The sequence below is a fragment of the Branchiostoma floridae genome, chromosome 5, assembly GCF_000003815.2.
Source record: "Branchiostoma floridae strain S238N-H82 chromosome 5, Bfl_VNyyK, whole genome shotgun sequence".
NCBI classification, from domain to species: Eukaryota; Metazoa; Chordata; class Leptocardii; order Amphioxiformes; family Branchiostomatidae; genus Branchiostoma; species Branchiostoma floridae.
The window spans coordinates 12,541,041-12,567,520 of NC_049983.1; the positions used below are offsets into that span (position 1 = coordinate 12,541,041).

Sequence of the window (26,480 nt, forward strand, 5' to 3'; positions counted from 1 at the left end):
TTGTAAAAACCTTATATAATTATTTGTCACATTAACGGAACACAAATCTTGACAAATGAAAAGTACGTTTTAACCTCAGTCTTGTTTCCTTGGGGAGTATACAGGATCTTATTTTTTTGGGTGTTGATTTGTTCTGATGTTGCATCAAGGCAAAGTGAACATGACGTGACGTAACATGTATCGCGTATTTTGGGTGGATTTCTTGCATAGAAATGTTACCATTGTTGAATCAATCAATATCAATACACGATGTCTATGGAATTTAAAACTACAATCGGATACTGCAATTTTACTACAAGGGACGGGGCCTCCGGTTCCCAGTGGCAGACCGCAGTGCTCAGGGTAAAAATAGCGCCTCGCAATGTTCAGATGACGAAACTTTCCTACCTGAAAATCATGCCATCCAGTTATAAACCTAACTTTAAAGTTTAGTCCCAAATACTTTTTATATCAGTTGGGTTCAATGAAACGGAATTCATAGCCGACCTTAACATACGCTTTTTCTGTACAATTATTTCTAAGACCAGACCCAGACTCGGAGCAAAACCCTACACGGACACACCCCCTGCAATATTCAACGTTCCGCAAGGTGGGGCATCTGTCAGTCTTGCGTCACTCAAGATGGCGGACACTCTGGACCTTTTCGTCAGCGTGGGTCTGAGCGAACAGAAGGCGAAAGAGACTATAAAAAATGAAGTCCTGACCGGCGAGCTGAAGAATATCATCAATGAGGTATTCAGGAATGTTATATCTTACATTTCAGGTTGCTTTCAGTAGGCATTCTTACGTGAGCAGGTCACAGATGAAGAAACGTTCATTTAAATGCCCCCCTCCCCACGCCATGTCGGTTCATCGATGATAATTTACTTGGTGGAATGTTATGAATATAAAAATTATCATGTGTTTAAATCTGCAGGTTTTCCTTTCTCCAGACCTGTTTAATGCTAAGCGTTTATACATCTGATCGATTGTGTTGCAACCGCCATGGGAAGAAATATTTATGTGACACATATTGATAATTTTTCATAATTTTTTTGAGCATATGAATGATGCAAGATGATGTAAGGAATACAAAAGCTTCATCACAAAAAATTTGGCTTTAATATATACTAGTTGAGCTTGATTTAAAGGGGAGTTCATTCGTCACTTCTTAAAAAGATTAATTCATACATTTAAGACACTGTCATTGAGGCTTTCAGAGAATCATCATCATAACATAAATGTAATTTATTTATGCAAGAATCCACCCTAGAAGACAACACGTTATCGTTACTACCACCAGTGATAAACTTCTTTTTCATAATGAGCATTTATTTTATTAATGTTATGATGTTATTTCCAGTTTTTCTGCATGATGTTGTTATTCTTGTCCAACCTTTATGGGACTCTAGGTAGTGTAATTACTGTAATCAAAGAACAATTCCTTCAGTTAATGTTCCTGAACACAAGATGTGACATCCTGTCCCCTCAGGCCTTGTAGAAATAAGATGGGTAACTTTAATTGTGGCTTTGTCCATCATCAACACTTGTGAACACAGTGCTGCTTTTTCAATGGTCCCTCATATGACTGACTCCTTATTTTTTGCCCCATTCATTGTTAAATGATCTGTACTTTTAAGCATATGAATTATGAAAAGATGATTTCATCAGTTATGCAATTTAGATTTTTGGATGGATGGGGTGAAAATTTTGTCCATTCCAACAAGCAAATTTCTGTCCCATGACGGAGGGATCTGTCTTAAAATAGCCAGGCTCCCAAGACAATAGTCACCCTTTCCTCCAATTTTTAGTCCCATTTTTATTTGTGGTTCTTGTTAAACTAAAACTAACGTTTACTAAACTTGTAGGGCCATTGGATTTATTATGAAACTCACAATGATGTTGATAGCTTGAAAATTTTATTTGGTTCAAGGAAAGCTGTTGTGACATGCACTTAACTGATTTCTTGGCACAGCCAAACCAAAACCTTTAGGCTGATGTAACATGCTGAAATATAGAACAAGCTACTACTTGCAAGATGGTGGACAATGGTCATAAAATATGGTCATTGTAACTAAGGAATGAGCGGACAAAGTTCAAGTAGATGGACTGTGAGAAACAAATGGATTAGAACTATTTGGTATTCTATGGCAAAATAATACATTGTTTGTGTTTATTATGATTGATGTGTACTTTTTACTACATTATATGAACAGCGATACATGTCCACAATTGGGTACCAAACCTGATATTTTGTTGCTTGTTTCTTCTCTTTTCAGGCCAGGAAGCACTGCAGTACCATTGACAAGAGCATGGGGGTGCTCCTGTATGGTATGGCCACCAGGCTCAAAAGCAAGGGTCGTGCCAACTTCTTGACAGAGTACATTGCAACCAAGAAGATCACCACAGAGCTCCAGCTACAGTGTACAACTTTTTATGTCACACATTATAATCTTGTATTTTTGCATTGTTCAGTATTTCATAATATAGGATTGGTACTTACCATGTGTTGTAACTAGCACATCCTACTCTACTCTACCTAGCATTAACATGTTTGTTGTATCCCCTGCCATGACCAGCTGCCTTAGACTTTGTGAAGTCCCACCCAGTGGACCCTGTGGATGCAGCAGCGTTTGAGGAGGCCTGTGGAGTAGGAGTGGTGGTCACTCCGGAGCAGATCGAGGATGCTGTGAGTTCATTTCGAATTAGATGATCACTTTCCCTACTCACGTTTTCCCATGTGATATAGATAGTATATAGAATTAACTACAGTCATCCGTTGTTCTTAGTCTTTGAGTGTCTGACTCCAAGGTTCTTCTGCTGCAGTTTACATTCCTCAGGAATGGGAATTTAAGCTGGCTACACAATGTTTTGAAAGAAATGAATTTGGGCCGACGTAAATGAAAATGAGAAGGTGCCTTGACAAAACGGTCTGCATAATTAATAGCAGCTTATGTTGTGAAGAAGACCAGATCTTAGTGGTATTGTCCTTTGATGTTGCCGTCATTTCTGTTATCAGGGGCATCCGCAATTTATATGAGCAAAAGGCCACTGTTCTAATCAATGTTGAAAACATCTCTTTGTATTTAACCGACAAGCTTGGTATGTGGCCCTGACGCTGTCAGTGTACCGTAGAGAATTCATGAATTGTAAAACACTTTTTTGTGGAGCTAAAATAGCTTGTTTGCAGTGATCCATGCCTTGGCTAGATAAGAAACCACTACGACTACTGGGAACTATTGTGGTGTATGCCATGATGTAAGGGCCATGTTGAAGAAGATGGACAGCAGTGATCTGATATTTAGATACAACATGAATGTGCAAAGTGACATGAACAACAGTGAATCTTTCTTTTTCTGCAGGTAGAAGAGGTGATCAACCAGTACAAGCAGGACCTTCTGCAGAAGAGATATCATTTTAACATTGGCATGCTTATGGGTGAGTTTGTTCATATTTCACATACATATAAAGGACTAAGGAATAGGGTTAAGCCAACCCGCATCCACATACATGCAACTATCAAAAGGTTACAAGTTCGGTGCATCATCCAAATTCAAAGTTATTCTTATATAAGGAACTAATTTTGTTATATTTATTGTTAAGCTAATTGTGGATCTTAATAATAAAGTCAAAGTCAAAGTGTGTCATGAAATGTATGGTAGAATGTTACATCTAATATATATAGTAATAAAGTCTTAGATATGATATGAAATTATATGTAGATGCTCTAAACTTGGACATATGATATAATTTTGTTACCTGGTACCAGGCAAGGCACGCGGCAAGCTGAAGTGGGCTGATGGGAAGGCTATCAAGAACGAGATAGACATGCAGGTGTGTTATGAGTTCTTTTTCTCACTGTTAAGTGTTACTATAGGAGATTTGAAGATGTATTACTTTGCTGTCAAAGACTGTAAATTCTGAAAGTGTTTAACCCTCAAACACCCGAGTGGGGTCCATTTGGACCCCAGGCGTACATTTTGAACTGCCATCTGAACATTTTTGATCTGAAGAAAAAATCCTTCCGTGACTTTGTCAGTCAATATGTCTTATACCTTTTCCTAAGTTTTCGCAAAGATTGGTACAATAATGTGGAAATTATAAAGAAAGTTTGTGTTCAGTCCCTCTGGGGTCCAAACGGACCCCAGCAAAAATGTGCAGTTTTTAAAACAAACTTTGGAGGCTAACTCCTTAACCACTTACAGTATGACTACCAAACTTTCAGACAATAATAAGAATGTAACCCTAAATCATCACAAAAAAACTCTGTGTCATCATCATGTAATGTGACGACATTATGACGTCATTTGCTTAATCAGGGCGGCCATCTTGGATTTTGACCAATGACGTCATGAAATTAGCATAAATTATAAATTTTAAGTCAGGAAAATTACATTGAATTTCATAGAATTTAATTGTTGTCAGAAAACAGGTGTTGTTTACCAAGAAAACCTTGTTTAAATTGAAATTGTCAAATTTTGGCAAAAATATGCCTGTTAGAATATGGTTGCCATGGCAACCCCCAAAAATGATAAACTTACTTTATTAACCAAAAACTTTTGCAAACAATATTTTGTGATAAATTACCAAGTGTCGTAGCTTTAGCTCTAGCCGTTCATGAGTTATGCGACATAAATGTTGCTGAGGGCCTCAAAATTCCCCTATCTGGTCGGAATAGGTTTAGTGCAAAACGTGGTCCTTCTGAACTTTTGCATAAATTATGATAATGAGTTGGAATTAGGAACACCTTAACATCTCAAAATCTTCCTCTTACATTGACGAAGCAATGTATATACAATGATCGCCGATAAGAAATGTTACTGAGATTTTATGAACAAAACATTTTGGGGTCCGTTTGGACCCCACTCGGTCATTTTAGTCGCAAAAAAAGGTCGGGTGCTTGAGGGTTAAGCTATACTAAGCCAATTAGAAGCTTGTTGAAATTGTTTTCTTTATTGCTATTAATAATTGATATAGAAACTTCACAGATGGCATGTCCTTGTGAGATAATCATCTTTTCATTTTTCTTTCAACAGATTTTAGACCTGCTTGGACCAAAGACTGATGCAGACAAGGAGAAACCAGTAAAAGCCAAGGTTCGTAGTGGATTTACTTTTACCTCAGTTTGCATTAAGTTTGTGTAATGGTAAATGTAAAAACGTACTTTGAAACATAAGCAATTTATATTACATTTATATTGTGGGCACAATTTACACAGTAAAGGAAATTTTAAACTAGGAAAAGGCTGTTGTTTTATGTTTTTGGCTTGTGAATTGTATGGAAGAATGCAAAGTGAAAGATTTTGTACAATCTGTACTGGATGTTTGTTTCCTGACAGGGTGCTAAGTCAGGCAAGGATAATGTCCCAAAGAAGCTAGCAAACATGGTGAATGCTGTTGCAGATGAAGGTAAGTCTATGAGTTTAAGACATTGAAATACAATTTTCTTGAATACTGTACTTATGATTTTTGTGATATTTTGATTGATCCATTGTACTTAGGATCTGTATGCATTTCCAGATTTGGAAAAAAAGGATCCATCTTGAAACATTGTTAGGCAATAAATGTATTTTTGTAGCATCAAAGAGTTGGCTGTGTATTCATCTGTGTAGTTGTTGATGCACAGATTACAGACTGTTCTGTGTTTTCCAGGGGCTGGTGCTAGCATGAATGGTGAAGGTATGGTGATGGTTTTCTTCCAGGGCTGATTCACTAGTGTTTTACAAAGGAGACGGAAAAAAGCGTGAAAGACCCTGTTTGTATATCAGATGGGATGAATTAGAAAGTTACTCTAGTACCTCAAAAAGCAGTTAATCAAGCAACTGGATATGATTTTGGTTGCTTGAATAACTGCTTTTTGGCATATCTTATTATCTGGATGTCTAATCTTCATCAAAGTACCTATTACAGATAAAGGAACAGTCAGACTCAGAAGCTCTTGCTGAAACCTGTTGAAACAGCTTTGGGACGTTTGGTGATCTTTGCAGGACATTGCCATAGCTTTGTAAATGTGAAACTGTTTTGTACATTGTACTGTAATGTGAAACTCTTTGGTGCAATGATTATAAACTTGTCATGTCTGAAATTCTGGTTTCCACAGAGACAAGGTCGCTGATGGAACAGCTGAGAGGTCATGCTGTCAACTTCCATAAAGTTGGTAGGTCATTACACAACATTATTACATAACAAGAGAATATAGTCTAGTGTCAGTCAAAACAGCAATGAAAAAAAGTTTCTCTCAACATGTGCAATGCTATTAATCTGGTAACCATTAATTGTTCTGAAGTGAAGGATGGCCCAATGTGCCTCAAAGACATGGAAGGAACTAGGGTGCTTGAGTAAAGTGCCACCAACTTTGGTGTAAGTTTTGGATTTCTCATGTTGGAGGGAAATGGCATTTTGCATACCATTAACATACATATCTGTAAGTCATGATTATTGTGTTTTTGTAACATTTATTCCACAGCTAACTTCAGAAAATGTTGACTCACATGTGTAACACAATATCATTTCCTAAAATCATCCAGGTGAGAACTTCAAAACAGAGGGCTATGTGGTCACTCCCATGACCATGAAACTCCTGAAGGAGCATGTCCAGGCAGTGGGTGGAAAGGTGATATACATTTTGTTTGTAGCTGCTCTTTCCTTCATTATGCACAGCCATGTGAAGTTTTGTCAACAACAAAAATTCAACAAAAAGATGAAAGCTTGGTTTTCATTTTCTAATGAGCAACAGGAGAAGGACAAAATATAAGAATAATCATAAATACACTGTACAGTAATGAGAAATTATACAGACCCTGTACAACCTGTAGCACAACTCACCTGTACTTTCCCCCAGGTGTGGACCAGGTTTCCCCCCGAGCCCAACGGCATCCTGCACATCGGGCATGCCAAGGCCATCAACTTCAACTTCGGCTATGCACGGGTGAGAGAACCTGTCATGCAGGGCTCTAGCCAGCTCGACATTTTTTTCCGTCAGCCAATTCCCATTGTCGCGAAAACACTATTCCAGGAGTTAGAGAGAGTGAACTGAGACCTTGAAAAACGGGTTTTAATGAGATTATCGTATGCGAAAGGGCACCGACACACAGTGTCAACAATCATAACAATAGCAAAACAAACAGTGTGTGGCTTTTACGGCCGTGGACGGCGTCCCCAAGCCGCCTGTAGCTTCCACCAAGGAGATTTTATCAGATTTTTGTCCGTCAAAGTTGACGGATTGGTTTTAAAATTTTTCCGTCACACGCAGCAAATTTCCGTCAATTGACGGAAAAACGGACGCTGGCTTGAGCCCTGCTGTCATGTATGCTTAGTGCTGGAATAGAGTATTTCCTGGGGTAGACTGATGAAAGGCACTAGCCTCTCCCCTTCAGTCATGCAGTTTCTCAAAAGTTCTTCCAAATGCTGAATAAAGGATTCAGTTTGCACCACGCCCTATTGTTAATCATTCATTAACGTAGCAGTTACCAGCAGCTAATCTATTTTGGTGCTTTTGAGTCAAATAAATCTGTAAGTAAATCGTCAGACTTGTGAGCTCCACAGTTACATTTGTGTTGTTAGATAGCATTTTGCCAGTTTTCTTACTAGTACTTGCTTGTAACTTTTTTTCCAGGCTAATGGAGGTGTGTGTTATCTGAGGTACGATGACACCAACCCAGAGAAGGAGGAGGAGAAATATTTCACTGGTATCCGGGAGATGGTGGAGTGGCTGGGTCAGTTCTGCTTTACTTTGTACATGTGTTACCATTTAAGAAGGATTCTCCATGTATGAAGAACATGATTGTTGTTTGTGCACTAGTCTCTCTCTTATCATCAAGAAGCATTTTACCTACACTTTTAAAAGATCCTAGCACAGATATCAATACAATTAAGTGCAATATGTATACAGATGTACTTCTATTCACTTGGAAATGAAAACTATGACAAGAAGTAAGTAGGTTGTCTGATTTAATGTTGAAGGAAATTGTGCAACTACAGTACTAGTATGCATGTTCATCATGTTTCCACCAAATTCCTTTGGCGCTGTAAGCCAAGTACCAGAAAAAATTATTTATTCAGACCCTTGGTGGCACATACAAAGACGTGTAGGTAAGCAAGTTTCTGTAAGTGTTTCTGTAACTGTGCCATTTCTGACTTCTAACACATTTCCAACCCTCCCCTCCCCAGGTTACAAGCCATGGAAGATCACCCACTCCTCCGACTACTTCCATGAGCTGCATGCCATGGGTGTGGAGCTCATCAAGAGGTCAGTTAGAAGAGTAATTTTCTATTTTCAGGAATTTCCCAAAACTTCTGTTTATGAATTTTGAAAGATTGAGTAAAAGAAAAGAAAAGAATCAGCATTCGGCAGCTGTAATGAAAATATGTTGTGGCATAAATTTCCTCTTGGTAGTCCTTTGGTATCAGAAATGACTCCTCAAGTTTACTTGTCAGATGGAGTGAGCCCTCATGTGACAAAAGTCCATAGCTCGATGCACACAGCCATCCGCACTTTGCACATTTGTGGTCAGTTGTCAAGGCTGCTGTTGTTGCCATCCTGTGGCGTGTGGCCTAGCAGGGTTGATGAAGGAGGGTTAGGTGATTATTTAGGAAATAGATAAATGTCAAGCTAGTGCATGTTTCCATTTGGTTGCCTCTCATTGCTTTGTTTGCTATGTTTCTTTTGATCTGTTATGTATATATTTATATATACATGTACGTTTGTGTTGTATATGTATGTTTTATTGTTTCAATCGAACCCTGGTAGACTAGCCCTAAATAGGGCTAAAGGGTATCTGAATAAAGGAATAAAGGAATTGCTGTTTCTTGTGTTGTTTTCAGAGATCATGCGTACGTGTGTCACCAGAAGCTGGAGGAGATCCGAGGCCACAACCCGCCCCCCTCCCCCTGGAGAAACAGGCCCATCCAGGAGTCTCTCAGGCTGTTTGAGGTAACTTCACATGTATTCATTAGTACTGTAGAAACACAAGTCAAAACTAAATGCCACTCACTTTGGGTGAAGCAATAAAGGTATTATGTGAACAATGTATGATTGTATTGGACAAAAATGGGTTCTTGATAAGTAAAACCATCACGTCAAAAAAATGTCACGTGACAATGTCCATCAAATGTCACGTGACAGAGAAACTCTAAGATGAGACTCCCGGGTTGACAAAGAGACAGAGTTCGTCTCAAAAGCTTCCCCAAGCTAATTGAACTTTAGTTGTGTGTATTTGTTTAAATCTTTGTCAAAAGTAAAACCATGTCATTCGTATCATTGACCACTAACACCATCTGGTTGCCCACTCATTTCCATCCTAGACACACCTAGGCCAGACAGTTCCATGCTGTAGTACCATCATGGATTACTAGTCAGCAATTTTGTACTGTAGAAGACAAAAAAGAACCTAACTTCCTTACATATAGTACTCCATAACATTGCATTATGTTCACTCTTACCAAGGAGGTTAAACTAAATGCATGTCAACAATTTTTCCCCTAGATAGACTATGATAAAACACAGACCTTTGACTTTATTTGCCAATGGATAGTATTAGTAAACAATACAATATACGTAGGTCACAAGCAGTGATTGCTGACGTACATGTCTGCTAGCCACTGCTTACATGTAGTTCTAGTTGAAAATGTCTTGAGTACATCATTTGTTGTTCATGCCAGGACATGAGGAAAGGGAAGATAGCGGAGGGGGAGGCAACTGTGAGGATGAAGCACATCATGGAGGATGGGAAGGTGGACCCCGTGGCCTTCAGGATCAAGTTCACGCCTCACCACAGGACAGGAGACGAGTGGTGAGGGATAGTCTCATCAAATGGTCACAACATCTAGAGCATTTTGTCATGACCAATGAAAGTACATTTTGTATTGGTTTCATACTTGTATGTAGAGGCAAAGAACAGAAATTGAGTAGCCTGGCTGGACTCCAGGCTGGAAATTAAGTGGTTCTGTAAATTCCATTAAGTTTGCAGTGATGTAATTTCATGGTAAGTATTCACAGTGGGTTTAAGTTTGCAGCAGCGCTTAAGTCACATGTACAGGAATGTTAAGTGTACAGGAATGGAAAAAACAGTCATTGTCATCTTAAGTTCACTGATGCAGCAGTAAACGCAAAAAAAACATGAACCCCAAACCCCACATTGATTATTGATTGATTATCATACTTTCTTTCTTTTGCTGGAGGTTACATGTACCTAATGCAGTCCCTATCTCCACAGGTGTATCTATCCCACCTATGACTTCACCCACTGTCTGTGTGACTCACTGGAGAACATCACTCACTCACTGTGTACCAAGGAGTTTCAGGCAAGGTAAGGGGACTCCTCTAATAACTGTATTGTTCCTGCAACGTTATAGTCATACTATGGGATATGGTACACTATACATGTACACATATTTGCAATATACTTGATATTTAACTAAAAGCAAATAGCCTTGGTACTTGTCATTTGTCAGTTGTTGGGCTCTTCTTTCCATGGTTTGTTCCAAGAAAATGTGAAGCCACCAGTCTTAATGAATGCTGTCTGATATGTGGGAAAATTGAAGTAAACCATGTAGTGTTATATATTTACTTGCAGGCGCTCCTCCTACTACTGGCTGTGCAATGCCCTGGATGTGTACTGTCCTGTACAGTGGGAGTATGGACGGCTCAACCTGTACTACACTGTGGTCTCCAAGAGGAAGATTGTGAAGCTCATCACGGAAGGAATTGTTAGGTGTGCAGTCTGAAGCAATGCCCTGTGTTCCAACGTTTAATCAATTTAGTAGATGAATTGAATACGTATAAGAATAGCTTTGATCATTTGGTCAGCTTTTGGATGGATGTACATTCAATTTTGAATGTATGACCTTTTCTTATTTAAACTGCTGTAGACATTGAAGCTATCTTCATCTTGCATCATTATATTTCAGCCATACCATATATGGTATGGTGAAATATATTGTATTCGTAATGTTTCTTTCTCCTGTCAAATCTTCAAATCGATTCATCTCCGTCGTTCCGGGACCGAATGACCTGAAATTTGGCACAAGGGTAGAGTAGGTCAATACCGAGGTGCTTTTTTCTCATTTTTTTCATATCTGCCTCTAAAATGATTTTATTGAAGTTTAAAGGTCACGTTTTGACCAAAACGGTATATTTTGGCCCCCTGTACCCTTGAATTACAATGCAATGACCTGAAATTTGGTGTAGATAGGCATTATATAGTTGGTAAAATGATCCAAGTAAAATTTTTGGCATAAACCAATCTCAAATTGTTAATTTCTGCACTTTTCTGAGGGTAAATTGGTTTTCTTTCGGCCTTCTCCCGTGAACTCCCATGACCCCAGAGCCCACACGTGCCAGGTGCCAGCGGTCTGGGGAGAGCGAGAGTTAATTACTTTATGGACGCCAGCCAATCAGCGATGAGAAAGGCGAATGCTAGTTAATATTCATAAGCGGGGCCTTGCAATCCAGTATATACACAAACAGATGCATATTACAGCCTTACAGTGGCCACACAGTGGCCATATGTTACCCTGTGCCCGGTTTGAAACTGTAGTTTGCGAGGATTTGGAGTTCAGACAGGGTCATTTGAGCGGCAGCGGACGGTACGCGTGCATTGAACGTTAGAATACAAGTCTGTGTTGATGAATTTACCAACATTTCGCATGGCACTATCAATCATTTTCGCCAGATTTGACTTTGGGGGTTAGTTGAGACAATCGAGAAAATGTTACTTGGCAGAAAACGCGGGAAAATTGGACAGTTTGCGTTTAGTTCTGACACGTTAGTTTGACAGTGGCGAGAATGCATGTATTTTTTCCCGAACAAATGTAGGTACTTCTAGTGTTGTTGTTCTTTTTTGACGTAAACTTTGTACATTTAAATTGTATGTAACTTTAAACTGCCAGAGTTTGAGCCCAATAAAAGACTCTTAGTACCAGAGTATCACCACTGACCTCCGAAAAGAAACCCCCGAACAAGGTAGAAACTCCTATCCTCCAGGTCTCGCACGCTAAGAGCAGGAAATTATAACACTCAGACAAGATTACGTCCGATGGCTGATTGCATACAAAGTAAAACAATTTAACAGTGGTATGCTGGGGCATAAACTTAACAAAGAATTCGAAGGAAAATGAAATATATAGATAAAGTCAAATCAAGTTAACTTGTTGGTCCTGAGATTTTTCAGAAAAGAAATGAAGTGACAGGGTGGTAAAATTCTTGGAAAAATTCGAGACGTCTCCGTTTATGTAATGGCTCATACAAAACAAGAAGAAGATTGAAGTTTTTAGCTTGAAAAAAACAACAACACTCCTACTACACAGTACCTGCACCTGCTTGACAATTATTAAAACGTATGCCCTACTTGATTAAAAAAAGTTCACTGCAATAATAAATGTACCTACATCACAAGGAGATTATGGCGGTACTTAGACCTAGTTATCGAAGTGGAAATTGTTGAATGTAATTTCATGATGAAAATATTCTGAATGGAAGATGCGCTTTTTTTCACTCTCGGAAAAATAGGAGCCGCCGCAATTCTAAAAGCCAATCAGTTATGCATAGGCGCTCCTGTGGAATATTATATTCTTCCATATGGGCCCGGGGCATATTGGGCAAGCTCTGTTTTGACCTGGAATCAATTCACAATATTAGTTCTCTTTTGGGGATAACTTACAGTTATTTTTTGCGCAGGGGTGACATGGAACAGTCCAATGTTGCGTGGGAATGGGTATGGCTGAAATATGCTGTATTTGCACCCAAGCAAATGTCGGCCTTTCTAGTTTAGATAAGCCATTTTGTTACTGAATTGAGCAGAGGCATCCCTTTATCATTACACTCAAATGCACAACTGCTTAGCAATTACAATGTAGAGAGAAATGCATACCCTGCCACACTCACATATTCCTTCAGTCTGATGTACTGGATGCATAGTAATGTGTTATACAGTCATTTGTTCATGAATATAAATATAGGTTTGACATTCTCCTGCTGTTTGTTTCTTGTACCCAGGGATTGGGACGACCCTCGCCTGTTCACCCTGACAGCCCTCAGGAGGAGGGGCTTCCCACCTGAGGCCATCAACAACTTCTGTGCCAAGGTAGGAGGGCACTCACAGCCTAACTCTCTCTTCCATGCCTTTCTTTCCCTTCAGAATGTATTGTATCAGGCAGGTAGATTTGAGAAGAATGACCAAAGACAAATGATGTAAAAGATTGTTTTTTTCGTTCGTGTTATTGGTTGTCAGGTTGGAGTGACCATGGCCCAGGTCATCATAGACCCCAACATGCTGGAGTCATGTGTACGAGATGAGCTCAATGTCACAGCGCCTAGGTAAGGTTTACTAACTTAATACTGCACAGGAATATGGGATAAGCATAAGAAATTACGTCACAGCGTCTAGGTAAGGTTTACTAACTTAATACTGCACAGGAATATGGGATAAGCATAAGAAATTACCAACATAGCATACATGTACTCTGTTAAGTCTGTGGGAGTTGATCAGCAGTTTATCAAGCTGATAATGAATTTTGTATGTTTTGTGCAGGACTATGGCAGTGTTGGAACCACTCAAAATCACCATCACAAACTTCCCATCAGAAAAGGTCTGGACTTTGTTACATCCTTTTGTCACTCATACAAAAGTTTAGTTGTTGATATTATGTGGCTTGATTAGGAAATGAGTATTACTATTAATTGGTCAGTAATGATTTTTTTAGGTCAGTGTTTTCCACTTTAATTGAACATGTAACTGACCACTGCTCTGCTTATCCAGGCCATAGACATTGATGTCCCAGACTTCCCAGCAGAGCCCAGTAAAGGGTCACATAAGGTCAAGTTTGCCAAGACGATCTACATTGAGAAGACTGATTTCAAAGAGGCAAGTATTGTGACTTTTGTGAAATATTGTTTCATTTTGTGTATTATGATTTAGTATCATCCTGAATTTTTTACTGTCCCGTGTTGAAATGAATTGAAAAAAAAATACTTCCCACTTTTTCTATGCTAGAACATGGAGAAGGGATACCGTCGGCTTACCCCAGACCAACCTGTAGGACTGAGGCATGCTGGGTACGTCATCACGCTGGAGTCTATGGTAAAGGTAAGGGCCCTGATTACTTCTGGGTTGGAAGTTATAACGGATTTATTTTTTTTTCAAGACTGAAGAAAACAGAAGAAAACTGTCTAAAGGCAGCTCTCCTTTTGTTATTTTGTTTTCATCAAAGACAGAAAAAAAAAAGTTTGTCATTCTCAGGAGAGCTGCAGAACTTTTCAAGTTCATGAGAGGTAAATTTTCAAAAGATGTTAGTCTGGAAGACAAATGTACCTTTAGCCTAACTTTCTGCTGTGTTTTTCCACAGGACAAGAAAGGTGAAATAACTGAGCTGAAGGTGAAATGCCAGCAGGCAGACATGGCTGAGAAACCAAAGGCCTTCATCCACTGGGTGTCTGAACCAGTCTCATGTGAGATACGTCTGTATGAGAGGCTGTAAGTATCCAATCTTAAGAGATAAGACAGGAATGCATTCTTATGTATCCATACAGAGGAATCAGTAATGATGAGAGATTTAGGATAATGTTACATGTATGTTATCATGGATTTTAAGTTAGTTGAGCAACTTACAATAAGTGAGATGCTGAGATGAGTTGTGGTTGTAAAAGTCATCTACTAAAACCCATATTCTAGTAATCTATACTTTTACAAGGATTCATGGAAATACATACATGGTAATAATGAATTGGGCCAGTATTTCCTAGCTGTCTAGTACTGATATCAAATGTACCATATATTACAGATTCAAACACAAGCACCCAGAAGATCCTGAGGAGGTTCCAGGAGGGTTCCTGACAGACTGTAACAAGGTACATGTTAAAGTAGTTTAGATCTCCTGCCACTGTTTAGTAGATGGTCTGGATGTAGTCCAGATATAGAAACTTTTATGTAATAAGTTAAGTCAATATACATTGTTTTGCATATGCGTGTTTGTACATCATTATTTCCCTAAGTAAAGACAAAGGCCAGTAAACAGTACAAACCAGAGAAATACAACGGATCTACTAGTATTTCAAGACCCTAGGTAATATAGAAAAGATAAAATAGATAACATCCTTGCCCATACATTTTATCAGCCATACTGTTATACTAAACATAAATTGATGCAAGCAGTAGCAGTGCTTATGTACCTATACTTATAGAACCAATACATTTTGTTTGCTATGTATATATAAAAAAAAAATATTAGTCTCTCCCAAACAGAATGCTACACAGACTTCCTACGTAGATGATTCACAAGGTGTATACTGGATTTGTTGACTATGTTCCATGTGTTGTCCCCAGGACTCCCTGACTGTGATTCCTGCTGCCTTGCTGGACGCCTCAGTGAAGGGTGCCCAGGTGTACGACAAGTTCCAGTTTGAAAGGATCGGCTACTTCTCTATCGATCCTGACTCAAAGCCAGACAAGGTCAGCTTTTCTAACTGTTGATTTCTCACATTTACTCTGTACATATGATTCTGGAGAGCTATATCTGTATCCATATCTACATGTATATACACACCAGCTTTATTTGGGTTAGACAAGAAAATGTGCACAGTATACATTTTGTATTCCCAGTGATTATTTATATACTAACGGGAGGTGCCCCAACACGGTATGCTTTTTCTTGCGCTCAAACTCATGGCGCTCCATCGCTAGTTGCCTGAGAGTGGTCAAAGTTTGATGACTGAATTTTTTACACATAGATTTGAACAACATACTTGAATAAGAAATGCATTCATGTGGTTCATGAACCTTTCGCGCTGCGTGTTACAAGCGGCAAACACTGTGAGACAATTTCGTGTATGTAACCTTCCAATTTTGTGCTACGCTGGACAGTGTGCCTAACTCGGTACGCTTTTTTACATTTTGCTCTCTTCAGAAGTAAGTGGTAAATTTAAGTACACAGCAAAAAAATTAATAGTATGATATTTTAGATTACTTTTAACAGTAAAATCGTGACTGTATGTACTTTCTGTCTCATATGAGGAAGGCTGTACCTAGAACAATCCAGCTGATGTTTTTACGGGCAATGGGCTGAATGCACTGATTGTGAATGCCCGACTAAAAAAAACATTACGAAAAAACGACACCGCCAACATCAACAAAACTATGTGTGATTATATGAAAATATCATATACATCTCTCTATTAAGTCTTATTTTCATAGACAGCACGAATCATTTGTTACAGTCAAATAAATCATTGGAGCGTTCTCTTGTCTGCCACCTTCACGGCCACAATCCCTTGGGAGTACAATGGTGGCAATGTTTATGTCGCTTCCTTTTGGTTGCTTTTCTACTCAACAAACATTTGAAGACCCATATCCAGAGTGTTTTATGGAGCTTTATTTATGTGTATCATGGCAGTTGTGTGACTGCTTGGACGAGTTCGTATAATTAGCGACACGAGCCGCCAATACGCAGAGGCCGGTGACCGCAGTGATTCAGCACTGTCAACATTACTGTTAGAATTCTGTTTTTAAAAACATGAAGTAAATATGTTAAAGTATACTTGGAATGCAAATTAAAGCTGTGTGTATGGACTTGGTTTATTTACCTTTGTAATCAGCATAGTCAGTGGCAACAAACACGGTGTACTTATGGATAATAAGATCAGCAAAAAATCCGTACCGTCTTAGGACGGGAACCGTCTTAGGGCGGCCCCCGTTAGTAGTCTTTCCACACCCTTCGGTTTAACATACTAGTACCAATTTTGCCGGGCATACAGTGCAGCAACAAGTGGTTATATTACACTGAATGGCCTGTTGCGCCTAATTACCTTTTCACACCTAGCTGTAAGCATTGTTCAAAGCTATTGGTATCTATTGAGGAATCCTGTACTGTACTTTTTGGCAAGGAGTTCCATTCTACTATAGAAAAACTTTTGTTGAACATCCCAATCCTTGTTTGATAATCTAATACATGTGTGTGTACTTGGTATCGGGTAGAAACAGTTTTTAACAATGTCTTGTTTCTTTTTATTACAGCTGGTGTTCAACAGGACTGTCAACCTCAAGGAGGATGCTGGGAAAAATGTCTGACCCCTGCTAAGAGATGCGGAAAATGTCAAACACGGTGGTGGATTCTGGAAAGACTTATAAAAGGATGTTATCAGATGATTGGCTTAAAACAGTTTTAGGAAGAGTTTTGCTGAAAATCTGCTGAGATCATTATTTTTAGCAACAGGATTGGCGCATTTGCCACATGTACAGGTGTATCAAAAATACTACTGTAACTGGTGTCATAAATGTCAAGCGGTTCTTCAAGTTAACTGAAAGATAAGAATGGAACACAGCACAATGCTGCCTCTTATGTTTGCTAAAACTTCAGGAAATTTTGTATGCTATTGGAACCAACTTCAGGAAGATGACTGTTTTACAAGGAGATAACTATTTTCATAAATGTATGAAATGACTACTCATAGCGTAGGATTCTTACATTACCAGCAGGTCTCTTTGCTTATTGCCTACAGAAATTTTCATCAGTCAATAGTGTAACGTATAGATTATCATCCAAAACATGGACAAAATCTAACGTTACATCTTTTAAATTGCACATTGTTCAACATCTATGTCTTACAGTATAAAAGCTGTGTAGTGAAATACCTGTCACAGTTCACATAATATGTATACAGGCTTTTCATTTGGCGTCATCTGCGCCATGTTGGATTACAGCGTATGTCTGTTATCCACGTGAAGATGCTACTGCTTTATTCAAAGACCTGCCAACATGGTCGTCGGTGGATAGATTATAATAAGTGGGACGTCAATGAAAAGCCTGTATTGATATGCTTATAGTCTGATAATTTTGACCTATTTGACCAAATTTCAGCCAACTAGGTAGCAGCAGACAATAGATGTTTATATACACAATTTACTTACTGTTGTACCACTGCTTTGAAATGAGAATTATCCCACTTATCTAATTTGGTATATTCTCTGTATTACGATTCACACATATTAAATCATCCTAGACTACCATCTGGCTAATGGTATTATTTCTTTAGCTTACCTTATGAATCCAGCATCACACTGTCACTGGCCTTTGCCTGACTTTGTTGATTGCCAGACATTCACCAAATTTCAAAATTGTGAGAGTCAAGCGTATTATTTTCACTTGAAAATTTACCGTTACTAGTAGTAATACATTGGAGAGTGCTCAGTAACACGCAAACATTTGGAAATCGTACATAACGTTACATCTTGTCTGGCAAGCTTTTTAACTGCAGGCTCAATACACCGGGATTCTGAACAGCAGCTGAAAATAGCTCCTTTTCTTTGTTGCAGGGAATGAAGATCTTCCTTTCACAATGAGAGGGCCATACCCTTGTGAAACTTACACAACTCTGCTGTGATACATCTTTAACACATTACATGTAGCCGTTAAGTTACACGAGGTTATAGTCTCATTGAAAGGACTGGCCACACAGTCTTAACCTGCAGTTTGCACCTAAATCGACAGAGGCGTTGTTCAATAGTAAAGTTATTGATCATGGAGGACCGCCGATCGAGTGCGGAAGTTGCCTAACCGGGAAGCAACTGGCTATAATTTCCGCTATAATAAGATTCTACGGATGATAACCTGATCGATACGTAAGTAAACAGTATATACTTCAATTTGAAGACAAAGTGTTAGATGTGCTCATTTTGTGCAGGGGTAGAGAAACACAGGGTGCAACTTTCCTATCGTCAACACGCCCCCCTCCCACAAACTTATCCAAGGGAAAAGTTTAAATAGTCAAGAATATTTTATATCCAACTTAAAGACACGTGTACCACGTCAACAGAGAGAATGAGGTGTTCTTCGTCTGACCAAGGCAAGAAGGTCTTGTTATTGGTTTGGGTTGTGTGAACCCCTGGCCATATGTGAGTCACAACACAGCGAAACTTGTCGTACTTGGAACTGATGCAGAAGTTTCAGGAACAGAAACTAACACCACAACATGACCGAATATGACGATATTGGAACAGTTCCAGAAATAACATGTGTTGTCGTGTCAGTCCCGAGACGTATTTCCTTCCTTGAAGTGTCACAGAGCTGCTCTGAAGTTGGTTGCTTGTGTATTTTTGCGCCACCATAACTTAGCAGCGAATTGCTGAGTCTTTAGCCATTGTGAAAGAAGTTTTAGTAATAATCTATGCCGAGGAACATTACAACAATGGGGAGCCTGACAAAAATGCCAGCGAAGGAGGAAGTCTTTGATCACCAAGAGGTTGGTATCTTAGGTCAATGTTGTAACGTTATGAAATGAATATTTATAATGATAAGTGTTGTTTATTATGATGTGATGATGTCATCATCAACTGATGGTATGACTATGAACATAATAACATAATTTTGAAGTTGCAACAGAGACCACAAAGATATAACGTTAATGTTACCTAATTAATCCAGCATGGATTCTTGTCCAGTGGAGGAATGTTCCATCTGAAAACCTGGACATGACATGACATTTTAGCTCTGTTGTTTCATATAACGTTAACGTTATAAGCGTTATGTACAGAGTCACTTGATGTTGCTATTTTCAGCTGTAACATTAACGTTATAACGTAATAACGTAATAATGTAAATTATGAAACATCAACACCTTGGTTTCTTGCATAATGTAAATATACATAGTCCCAGTCTGGCGATGGTAGTTAAACGTTTCTGATATTATCATCTGATATTGTAGCATATTCAGAATGTGAATGTTGATTTCATAATTGCAAATATGGGGATATACTAAACACACAATAAATGCACCACGGCTCTAATATCAATAACATGTGGTCATGTATGTACTGAAATCAGAGCTCAAGTGCAACGTAAACATGAAATTTTCGTCTTATTATGAAACTCTGTATCACAGGAAATGCTTCAATTTCTAGTATTATGTTTATAGCAGCTGCACCTGTAACATCAGCATGTAATATAACATAAAGATATCCCCAATTTGACCACAGTTCCTGTCTTCACCCCTGCAGACCATGCCGCCGCCCCCGCTGGACCCGAAGATGTACATCCGTAAGATGCAGTACACCACGCTGAAGATGGTTGCCATGGAGCTGGACCCGCCCGGCCAGCTGAAGGGGTGGAAGGACCTCGCCTCTCTCATCACTAAAGGCCACGGCAACAACCAGCCCAGATATAACGTCACCAAGATGAAGTATGTTATTGGTTGTTGCTTGATCCTGGTCTTTTCCTGTACTAAACATTCAAATTTCAAAAAATTCATGATTGTATAGGTGAGCTTAAGACTGTGGTCTGTAGCTTGTCTGGTTCAATGTTCCACTCATTTTTTTTCGTGTGTAAAGGGGTATGATTCTGTTTCTGGTAGAAATGTATTAACAGAATTTTGTTGTGTGCAGTATGTTTGACATGGCATGTATGAAGCCTGACCATTGCCATTTAATTTACCCGTTGTTCTTGTTATTTACAGTATGTTTGAGATGGAGTGTATGAAGAGAGATGCCATCCTGACCATTGCCATTGTTATTTACCCATGTTTATTATTGTTGTTGTTTACAGTATGTTTGAGATGGAGTATATGAAGAGAGATGGCAGCCCCACCATCGCCCTCCTGCAAGATTGGGGCACACAGAACACAACAGTACAGGAGCTGGTGGAGGTTTTACTGCAGGGGGAGTTCTACAGAGTGGCTAACATGCTCATACCAGGTTAGGGTTAATGTCATATATTTCATTACTGTTGAAAATTGAAAATGTGATTTGTGGTGGAATTTGTTTTTCTCTTTTTCCAGTCACCTTGTTCAAATTTTGTCAAAGTCTTGAAATGTCCTTTCTAGTTTATTGACTTCTGGGTACCTTAAACCTGTAACTGACATCACATGTCCTCAAGGTCACATGTTGGAAATGATTAGGTCATTATTTCTGAAGAAGGCTCCTGGATTTGGAGAACTAAAGTCATTTTGTATTGGATATTTAAGTTTCGAGTTTGAATGTAGCTCCCAAACTAAACTGAAGAGTGTTGTACATGTATGTATTGATGTAAGATCTTACACCTGTATAGTACAACAATGCAAAAACACTGTGTTTGTTATGATAAGTTGCTCTTTCCAGACTTGTGCAACACCTAAGATTGTTGGCTGATGTTTTGTGCCCCAGGTTCAGCCCCTACAGAAGACACAGCCCCCCAGCTGAGCCTGTCTGAACAGCCCACCCTCCCCCAGCAGCCTGTCAGCCCCAGAACCCCCACACAGTCCGACTGGCCAGGGGAGACCAGACCTGGGCAGGAGAGCAGCTATGTTGGTGGGAAGAAGAGTTTTTATTTCTGTACATATACCTGGAAGTATCAAAAGGGACAGGGAATCAAAATGATGAAAATGATCACAACTGCACCAAACTTGAAAGTAGGCCAACAGTTTGGACATACACCCCTATCCATGATCCCTAGCCTTGACTTTTTTTGTTGGATACATTTAGAACATGTATGGTACATAATGTCCCTTGCAAGACGGTCAATTCCTGCATTTGGTACATCCTAAAAAAGTTAGGACAACGGGAATGTACCGCCTAAGTTTTGATTACATAAAAAATGTAAAATTTGTGGTTTGTGTAGTTATTTATACCTTTTTCATTCGTGATTTTTATCCTCTTAATAGTTGAGTACCAGTTCCCGTCAAATTCATCCAGTGCAGAGGCACCTGTGCAAGTATCCTCTGGGGGTACGTATATATGTATGTCTATCATGACATATATTATCTGTAAAAATGTTTGCAATTTGTTAGGAATTCCAAATCCTTATAAGTTGCAGATCTATAGCCTGCAGATCTATAATGAGTAGTCGTTGTTGTTCATTCTGATTTCAGGTGGGGTGCAGGATTTCAGGTATACAGAGCTACAGAGGATCACCAACAGTTTCAATGACTTTCCACTGAGCAAGCAAGGCAATAAGCTAGGAGAGGGTGCCTTTGGTACGGTGTACAAGGGGACTCTAACATCTGGGACTGTAGTTGCTGTGAAGAGATTAAAGAAGGTAAGTTCAGAGGTTTGTTTCTTTGATATTTCTTTACTCGTGTATGGTATTATCATCAAAGTTGCAAGCTAGTTGAAACTACAATAGAAGCCGCTTAATTGCATGGCCTAGTTGCCAGTGAATTTCGTGCAATTATCCGGCTGGTGCAATAATGCGAAGTTATCTAGCTGGGTCGCATCGGTTTGGGATTTTGGGATTCCGTGCAGTTAACAGAAGTGTGCATTAATCCGTTGTGCAATTAACTGGCTTCTACTGTACACTGCAAAGTAATTTAAAGCGGTCAGACTTAGGACAAAGATACATGGTGCCGCCACCTCTGTAATGAGGACAAAGTAACATTGATAAGTAGCCATCTTGCCATGAGGTTTCCCAGATCTCCTCATATTGCACAAGTACAGATAAAGACAAACATTTCTTTTGTGTTCCCAGCCAACTGACCAGATGACACAACATGCCAGTAAAGCCTTCACACAAGAGGTCAATGTGTTGTCCAGGTAAGGGTCCATTCACAAGTAAAAACATAGTTATTGACAGTAGGCTCCTTCACACACTGTTTCCTTTTGCTGTAGGAGTAGCTAGAGGGAAGGGAGATTTTTGTGGTGTTGAAATTTTGTTGTTGAAGACATTCTGTAGTTCGTAATGCATTGGAAATGCATATTTGCGATGCCATAAATTTACAGAAGAGAGGTCACTGCTAATATTTCATGATGCACAATACTAGCTATATGTACATGTAGGTCAAGTCAATACATGTATAATGTTTTATTGGTGAGGTTTAAATATTTAGCAAATGTTCCTATCCACCAAACAGTATCATGTATGATTGCATGGCAAAGAATGTAACCATTCATAGGTCAATGATGTAGATACATGTACATGATTGTAAGACATACTTGCTGAATATGGTCCAGATTTACATCAAATGGATACATCAGTTAGGTGCTGTTCCATGTGTCCCCCTCCCCAGATTTTCCCATGAGAACCTGGTCCCTCTCATTGGCTACTCCATAGACAACTTCCAACATCCCTGCCTGGTTTACCTCTACATGGAGAATGGTTCGCTCCAGGACAGGCTAGCTTGTAAGGTTAGTATTTTCTTGAAGTGGTGCTTTGAGACAAATACTGGATGCCAGAGTTGACATGACAGGCAAACAGTTAATTTACTACATGTACAAGGTTTGTAGCCTGGGTACCATCCGGGTAATATATATATATATAGTTTGCTCCTGTGCTCACTTCTGCTACCCGTCTGGAGAGCTGCACATTCTGTCATTCAAACCTTTTGGTGGTGATATCAGTTAATGAGTGAATTAAGGAATGGGTTCTAGAGCACTTGTTCAATGACATCTGGCCTCCCACAAACGGATGGAGGGAGTTTTGGGTGTTGGAATGCCTGTTTGAGCAAGCGCGTGAGCCCATTCCTTTCTTTACTGATGTGTAGGGACCAATCAGTGCCCTCAGCCAAAATGTTATATATGTCAGGGTTGCCAGACGGAACGGCAGAGAAACGACTCTATGTAGTGTATAATAAGCGCAGGAGCAAACTACTTTCCGGATGTTCCCAGGCTGCAAGGTTTGAAAATACAGTCAAACTTGTATTAGCGGCCACCTTTGCATACCAGCCACCTGGCCATAGTGGCCACTTTTTGTAGGTCCCTTGGATTTGTAATGATTAAGAAATAGGCTTAGCGGCCACCTGCCCAACGAGGCCACGGCCACACGATTTCCGGTCCCACAGACACGGAAACACTGCCGATTACGGCCACGGCGGACGGCTGATCTACAGTCCAGCACGCATTCGGCCATACAGCAGCCGTATCTCACCCTACGCCGGATTTAAAACCTCTTTATTTTCAAAACAAAACTGCCTTACCGCCGACAAACGAGGTCATATAAGGTCAACAGGCGACACCACTATTACAGAGGTAAATTGTGGCAAAGTTACGTTCTGATACACTATTGCTGAGGTTAATTTACATTACAAAAACATTGTTACACAGATAAAATGATATGAACTTCAGACTATGGTGGATTGTTTTCTTACATTTATCAAGAGATAAGTTTAAAATGACAGGCTTTTCTTATGAGGACCACATTAGCATAATGGTGGAATCTTACGTGTGAATGCGGGAGGGAACACACGGACGGCGAAGTATCAAAGGATACAAGCCGATTCAAGATCAAAGAGATATGACGATACCGGTCTCTTCAGACAATATCAACTGTAGAACATTTAAAACTTTTATTTAGCTTTTGTTTTCTTAATACATATAGTGTAACAATCATTGCAGTGCATGTACAGTGCTACACATAAAAGCTCCTTGATTATGTGAATAAAGATCAGTTGTTACTAAAACCATGTGTAACTTTTTTACTTGTGTCAATTAATCAGCATTTTCTCTATAGCGGCCACCTCTCTATAATGCCCAATTTTGACCAGTCCCTTGAGTGGCCGCTATAGACAGGTTTGACTGTACACACAATATCTATAATATGCTTCTTCTTGTGTGTAATGTGTCTTTAGGATGGCAAACCACCATTGACATGGCTGGCCAGACTGGCCATCGCCCAGGGTACAGCTGCTGGGGTCTGCCACCTGCACGAACATGAGTATGTTCATAGAGACATCAAAAGGTCAGTGTCAGTTGGTTTATTACAATCAGGAATACTTGTGGAAATACAATTCATTACTTCCAAAAATGATTTTATCAGGTTGGTAGATCATAGGATATAGGAGTTTTCTTTTACACAACCAGTTAATCTCATCTTAGCTGACGTGACGAAGGGGGGTACAATTTTATCCATGTTTAGGAAATTGTGTTCTCACCACAAAAGCGCCACCTACATTGGCTACATATAGCAGCAAGAAGCAGAACTCCAGTTAGAAGCTCTGAGGAAGATGTCAGACAGGCATCGCAATGTCAGCTAAGGTTAGATTAACTGATTGAGTAAAAGAAAACTCCTATATCCTTCAATTTATTACTGTTTTTGAAAGACAGTAGACAGAAAGAAAGTAATGCCTTACTGTGTATGATTTTTCCTCCCAGTGCAAACATCCTTCTAGACAGGAACAACACTGCTAAAGTAGGAGACTTTGGGTTGGTTAGGGTGGTTCCATCCGAAGCCACCAGTCAGCAGACCACCACCGTGTTCGGCACCAGCGTCTACATGGCGCCCGAGGCCATGAGAGGCGAGGTCAGCCCCAAGATCGATACCTACAGCTTTGGAGTGGTAAGTACCCAGGTCTTTTTTCTCTATTAGAAATCCTCCATGCGTCGACCATCCCTGACCCTTAAGAGGGTGATTGAGGAGGATGTTGGTCTCCAAGGCAGGGACCTCTTGTCTGTCATGCACGACAGAGTCATCTGGAGGGACTTATAGCATCACCAGATGGATGAACTGAACTGAGAAATCCTCCTCAATGTATTGTGTTACACTGTACATATATACTACTTGTGTGAACATCTTGATTATAAAACAAAAAGAAACACTGTCCTTTATTCTACCCTGTACAGGTTCTCCTGGAGTTGATTACAGGCCGTCCTGGTTGGAAAGAGAACGAAAAAGACCTGGTAAGTTCAGCATTCTAAACACAGTGATGGAGGGAGGATCATTGTTTATGTGTTCTGTCTTCAGGTACAAAAACAGTGGTATTCCCCACATGTTTACTCTCTGAAATACTGTTTTATAGTCTGTTTTAAAACACATTATCATTAAATGGTAAGGTTGATAATTGCTATTTTTAGCCTTGTTTGTCCGTTATGTTGTATAAGTTTAGGATGCTGTTTAAGACTAGAACTTAATTCAGACAGTTTTACAGCAAGGTATAAAAGACTGCAATGTTGTTTTGGAATTTCTATGTATGTATGTATACATGTATGTATGAATAAACCATTCTAAACATTTACTCGTACCATAACACTCCCTGCCATGTGTCCCCAGGTGAGTTGGGCGGAGGATGTGGAGGCTGAGGACATTCTGCCCCATGTGGACCCCCAGGCCGGGGAGTCCACACCCACACTCGTAACGGCTCTCTTCACTCTGTCTACTCAGTGTTTAGAGTACAAAAAGAGAGACCGACCCGAGATGGTGACAGTGAAAAAGAATTTGGACTGTATTTGAGATTTAATAATGAGAGAAGAGTGAAGAGGATGCTGCTCTTAGACAACGTCACATTTCCAAACCTGGGCCCGGTTGGGCTGTTTGTGGAAATGAAAAATAGAAATGTATATGTAAAATATACACAAATAATTCTTAAATAATGGTGTCTTTCATGCCATACTTTTCCTTCCTGAAACCTGCCTGGCCGGGCCCCGGTTTGGAATGTAATGTACGTGTAGGCCTTACTGGGGGAAAAGAAATCATTCTGTCACCTTGTAGTGGGGTTTTCGGAAAAACCTGTCCAGTCCGGAATGCGGAAAACCCTGTCCAGTCTGAAAAGAGGGTCTGCATGGGGGTATACGTTGTAAGCTACTAAGTACTAGTATACAACAACATTTTTTTATC

At 39.6% G+C, this 26,480-nt stretch overlaps 2 protein-coding genes across 5 annotated transcripts; both read left to right on the forward strand.

Annotated features, from left to right (window-relative positions):
- The first annotated feature begins 567 nt into the window (after window positions 1-567).
- On the forward strand, window positions 568-17,975 carry LOC118415915 (glutamine--tRNA ligase-like). 2 transcript variants are annotated; one of them, XM_035820853.1, is made up of 26 exons: window positions 568-732; window positions 2,259-2,403; window positions 2,559-2,668; window positions 3,342-3,417; window positions 3,749-3,813; window positions 5,016-5,075; window positions 5,318-5,387; window positions 5,631-5,657; window positions 6,079-6,135; window positions 6,506-6,591; window positions 6,820-6,906; window positions 7,594-7,693; window positions 8,148-8,226; window positions 8,802-8,910; window positions 9,639-9,769; window positions 10,193-10,285; window positions 10,553-10,690; window positions 12,973-13,060; window positions 13,208-13,293; window positions 13,508-13,565; window positions 13,736-13,840; window positions 13,970-14,062; window positions 14,322-14,449; window positions 14,757-14,823; window positions 15,299-15,424; window positions 16,985-17,975. In XM_035820853.1, the coding sequence occupies exons 1-26, from the start codon at window positions 622-624 to the stop codon at window positions 17,036-17,038; spliced, it is 2,349 nt and encodes a 782-aa protein (XP_035676746.1). In that variant the 5' UTR covers window positions 568-621; the 3' UTR covers window positions 17,039-17,975. The 2 variants fall into 2 exon arrangements, with proteins under 2 accessions (XP_035676746.1, XP_035676747.1); XM_035820854.1 differs by lacking the exon at window positions 5,631-5,657.
- A 509-nt stretch (window positions 17,976-18,484) lies between these two features.
- On the forward strand, window positions 18,485-26,347 carry LOC118415803 (interleukin-1 receptor-associated kinase 4-like). 3 transcript variants are annotated; one of them, XM_035820631.1, is made up of 12 exons: window positions 18,485-18,589; window positions 19,964-20,145; window positions 20,508-20,656; window positions 21,104-21,247; window positions 21,601-21,663; window positions 21,808-21,974; window positions 22,404-22,468; window positions 22,942-23,059; window positions 24,499-24,608; window positions 25,022-25,205; window positions 25,490-25,546; window positions 25,917-26,347. In XM_035820631.1, exons 2-12 carry the CDS (start codon window positions 19,967-19,969, stop codon window positions 26,094-26,096), a joined length of 1,416 nt encoding a protein of 471 aa, XP_035676524.1. In that variant the 5' UTR covers window positions 18,485-18,589; window positions 19,964-19,966; the 3' UTR covers window positions 26,097-26,347. The 3 variants fall into 3 exon arrangements, with proteins under 3 accessions (XP_035676524.1, XP_035676522.1, XP_035676525.1); XM_035820629.1 differs by lacking the exon at window positions 18,485-18,589 and adding an exon at window positions 18,660-19,209; XM_035820632.1 differs by lacking the exon at window positions 18,485-18,589 and adding an exon at window positions 18,663-19,222.
- Window positions 26,348-26,480: the final 133 nt, after the last annotated feature.

Bases quoted from the DNA above. Each gene is read 5' to 3' on its own strand.
- LOC118415803 (XM_035820629.1), top strand. From the start codon at position 19,135: ATGCCGAGGAACATTACAACAATGGGGAGCCTGACAAAAATGCCAGCG. The intron at 23,060-24,498 runs GTTAGTATTTTC...ATGTGTCTTTAG, and splicing joins AGGACAGGCTAGCTTGTAAG to GATGGCAAACCACCATTGAC. The intron at 25,206-25,489 runs GTAAGTACCCAG...TACCCTGTACAG, and splicing joins ATACCTACAGCTTTGGAGTG to GTTCTCCTGGAGTTGATTAC.
- LOC118415915 (XM_035820853.1), top strand. From the start codon at position 622: ATGGCGGACACTCTGGACCTTTTCGTCAGCGTGGGTCTGAGCGAACAG. The intron at 2,669-3,341 runs GTGAGTTCATTT...CTTTTTCTGCAG, and splicing joins CGGAGCAGATCGAGGATGCT to GTAGAAGAGGTGATCAACCA. The intron at 14,450-14,756 runs GTAAGTATCCAA...CATATATTACAG, and splicing joins ATACGTCTGTATGAGAGGCT to ATTCAAACACAAGCACCCAG.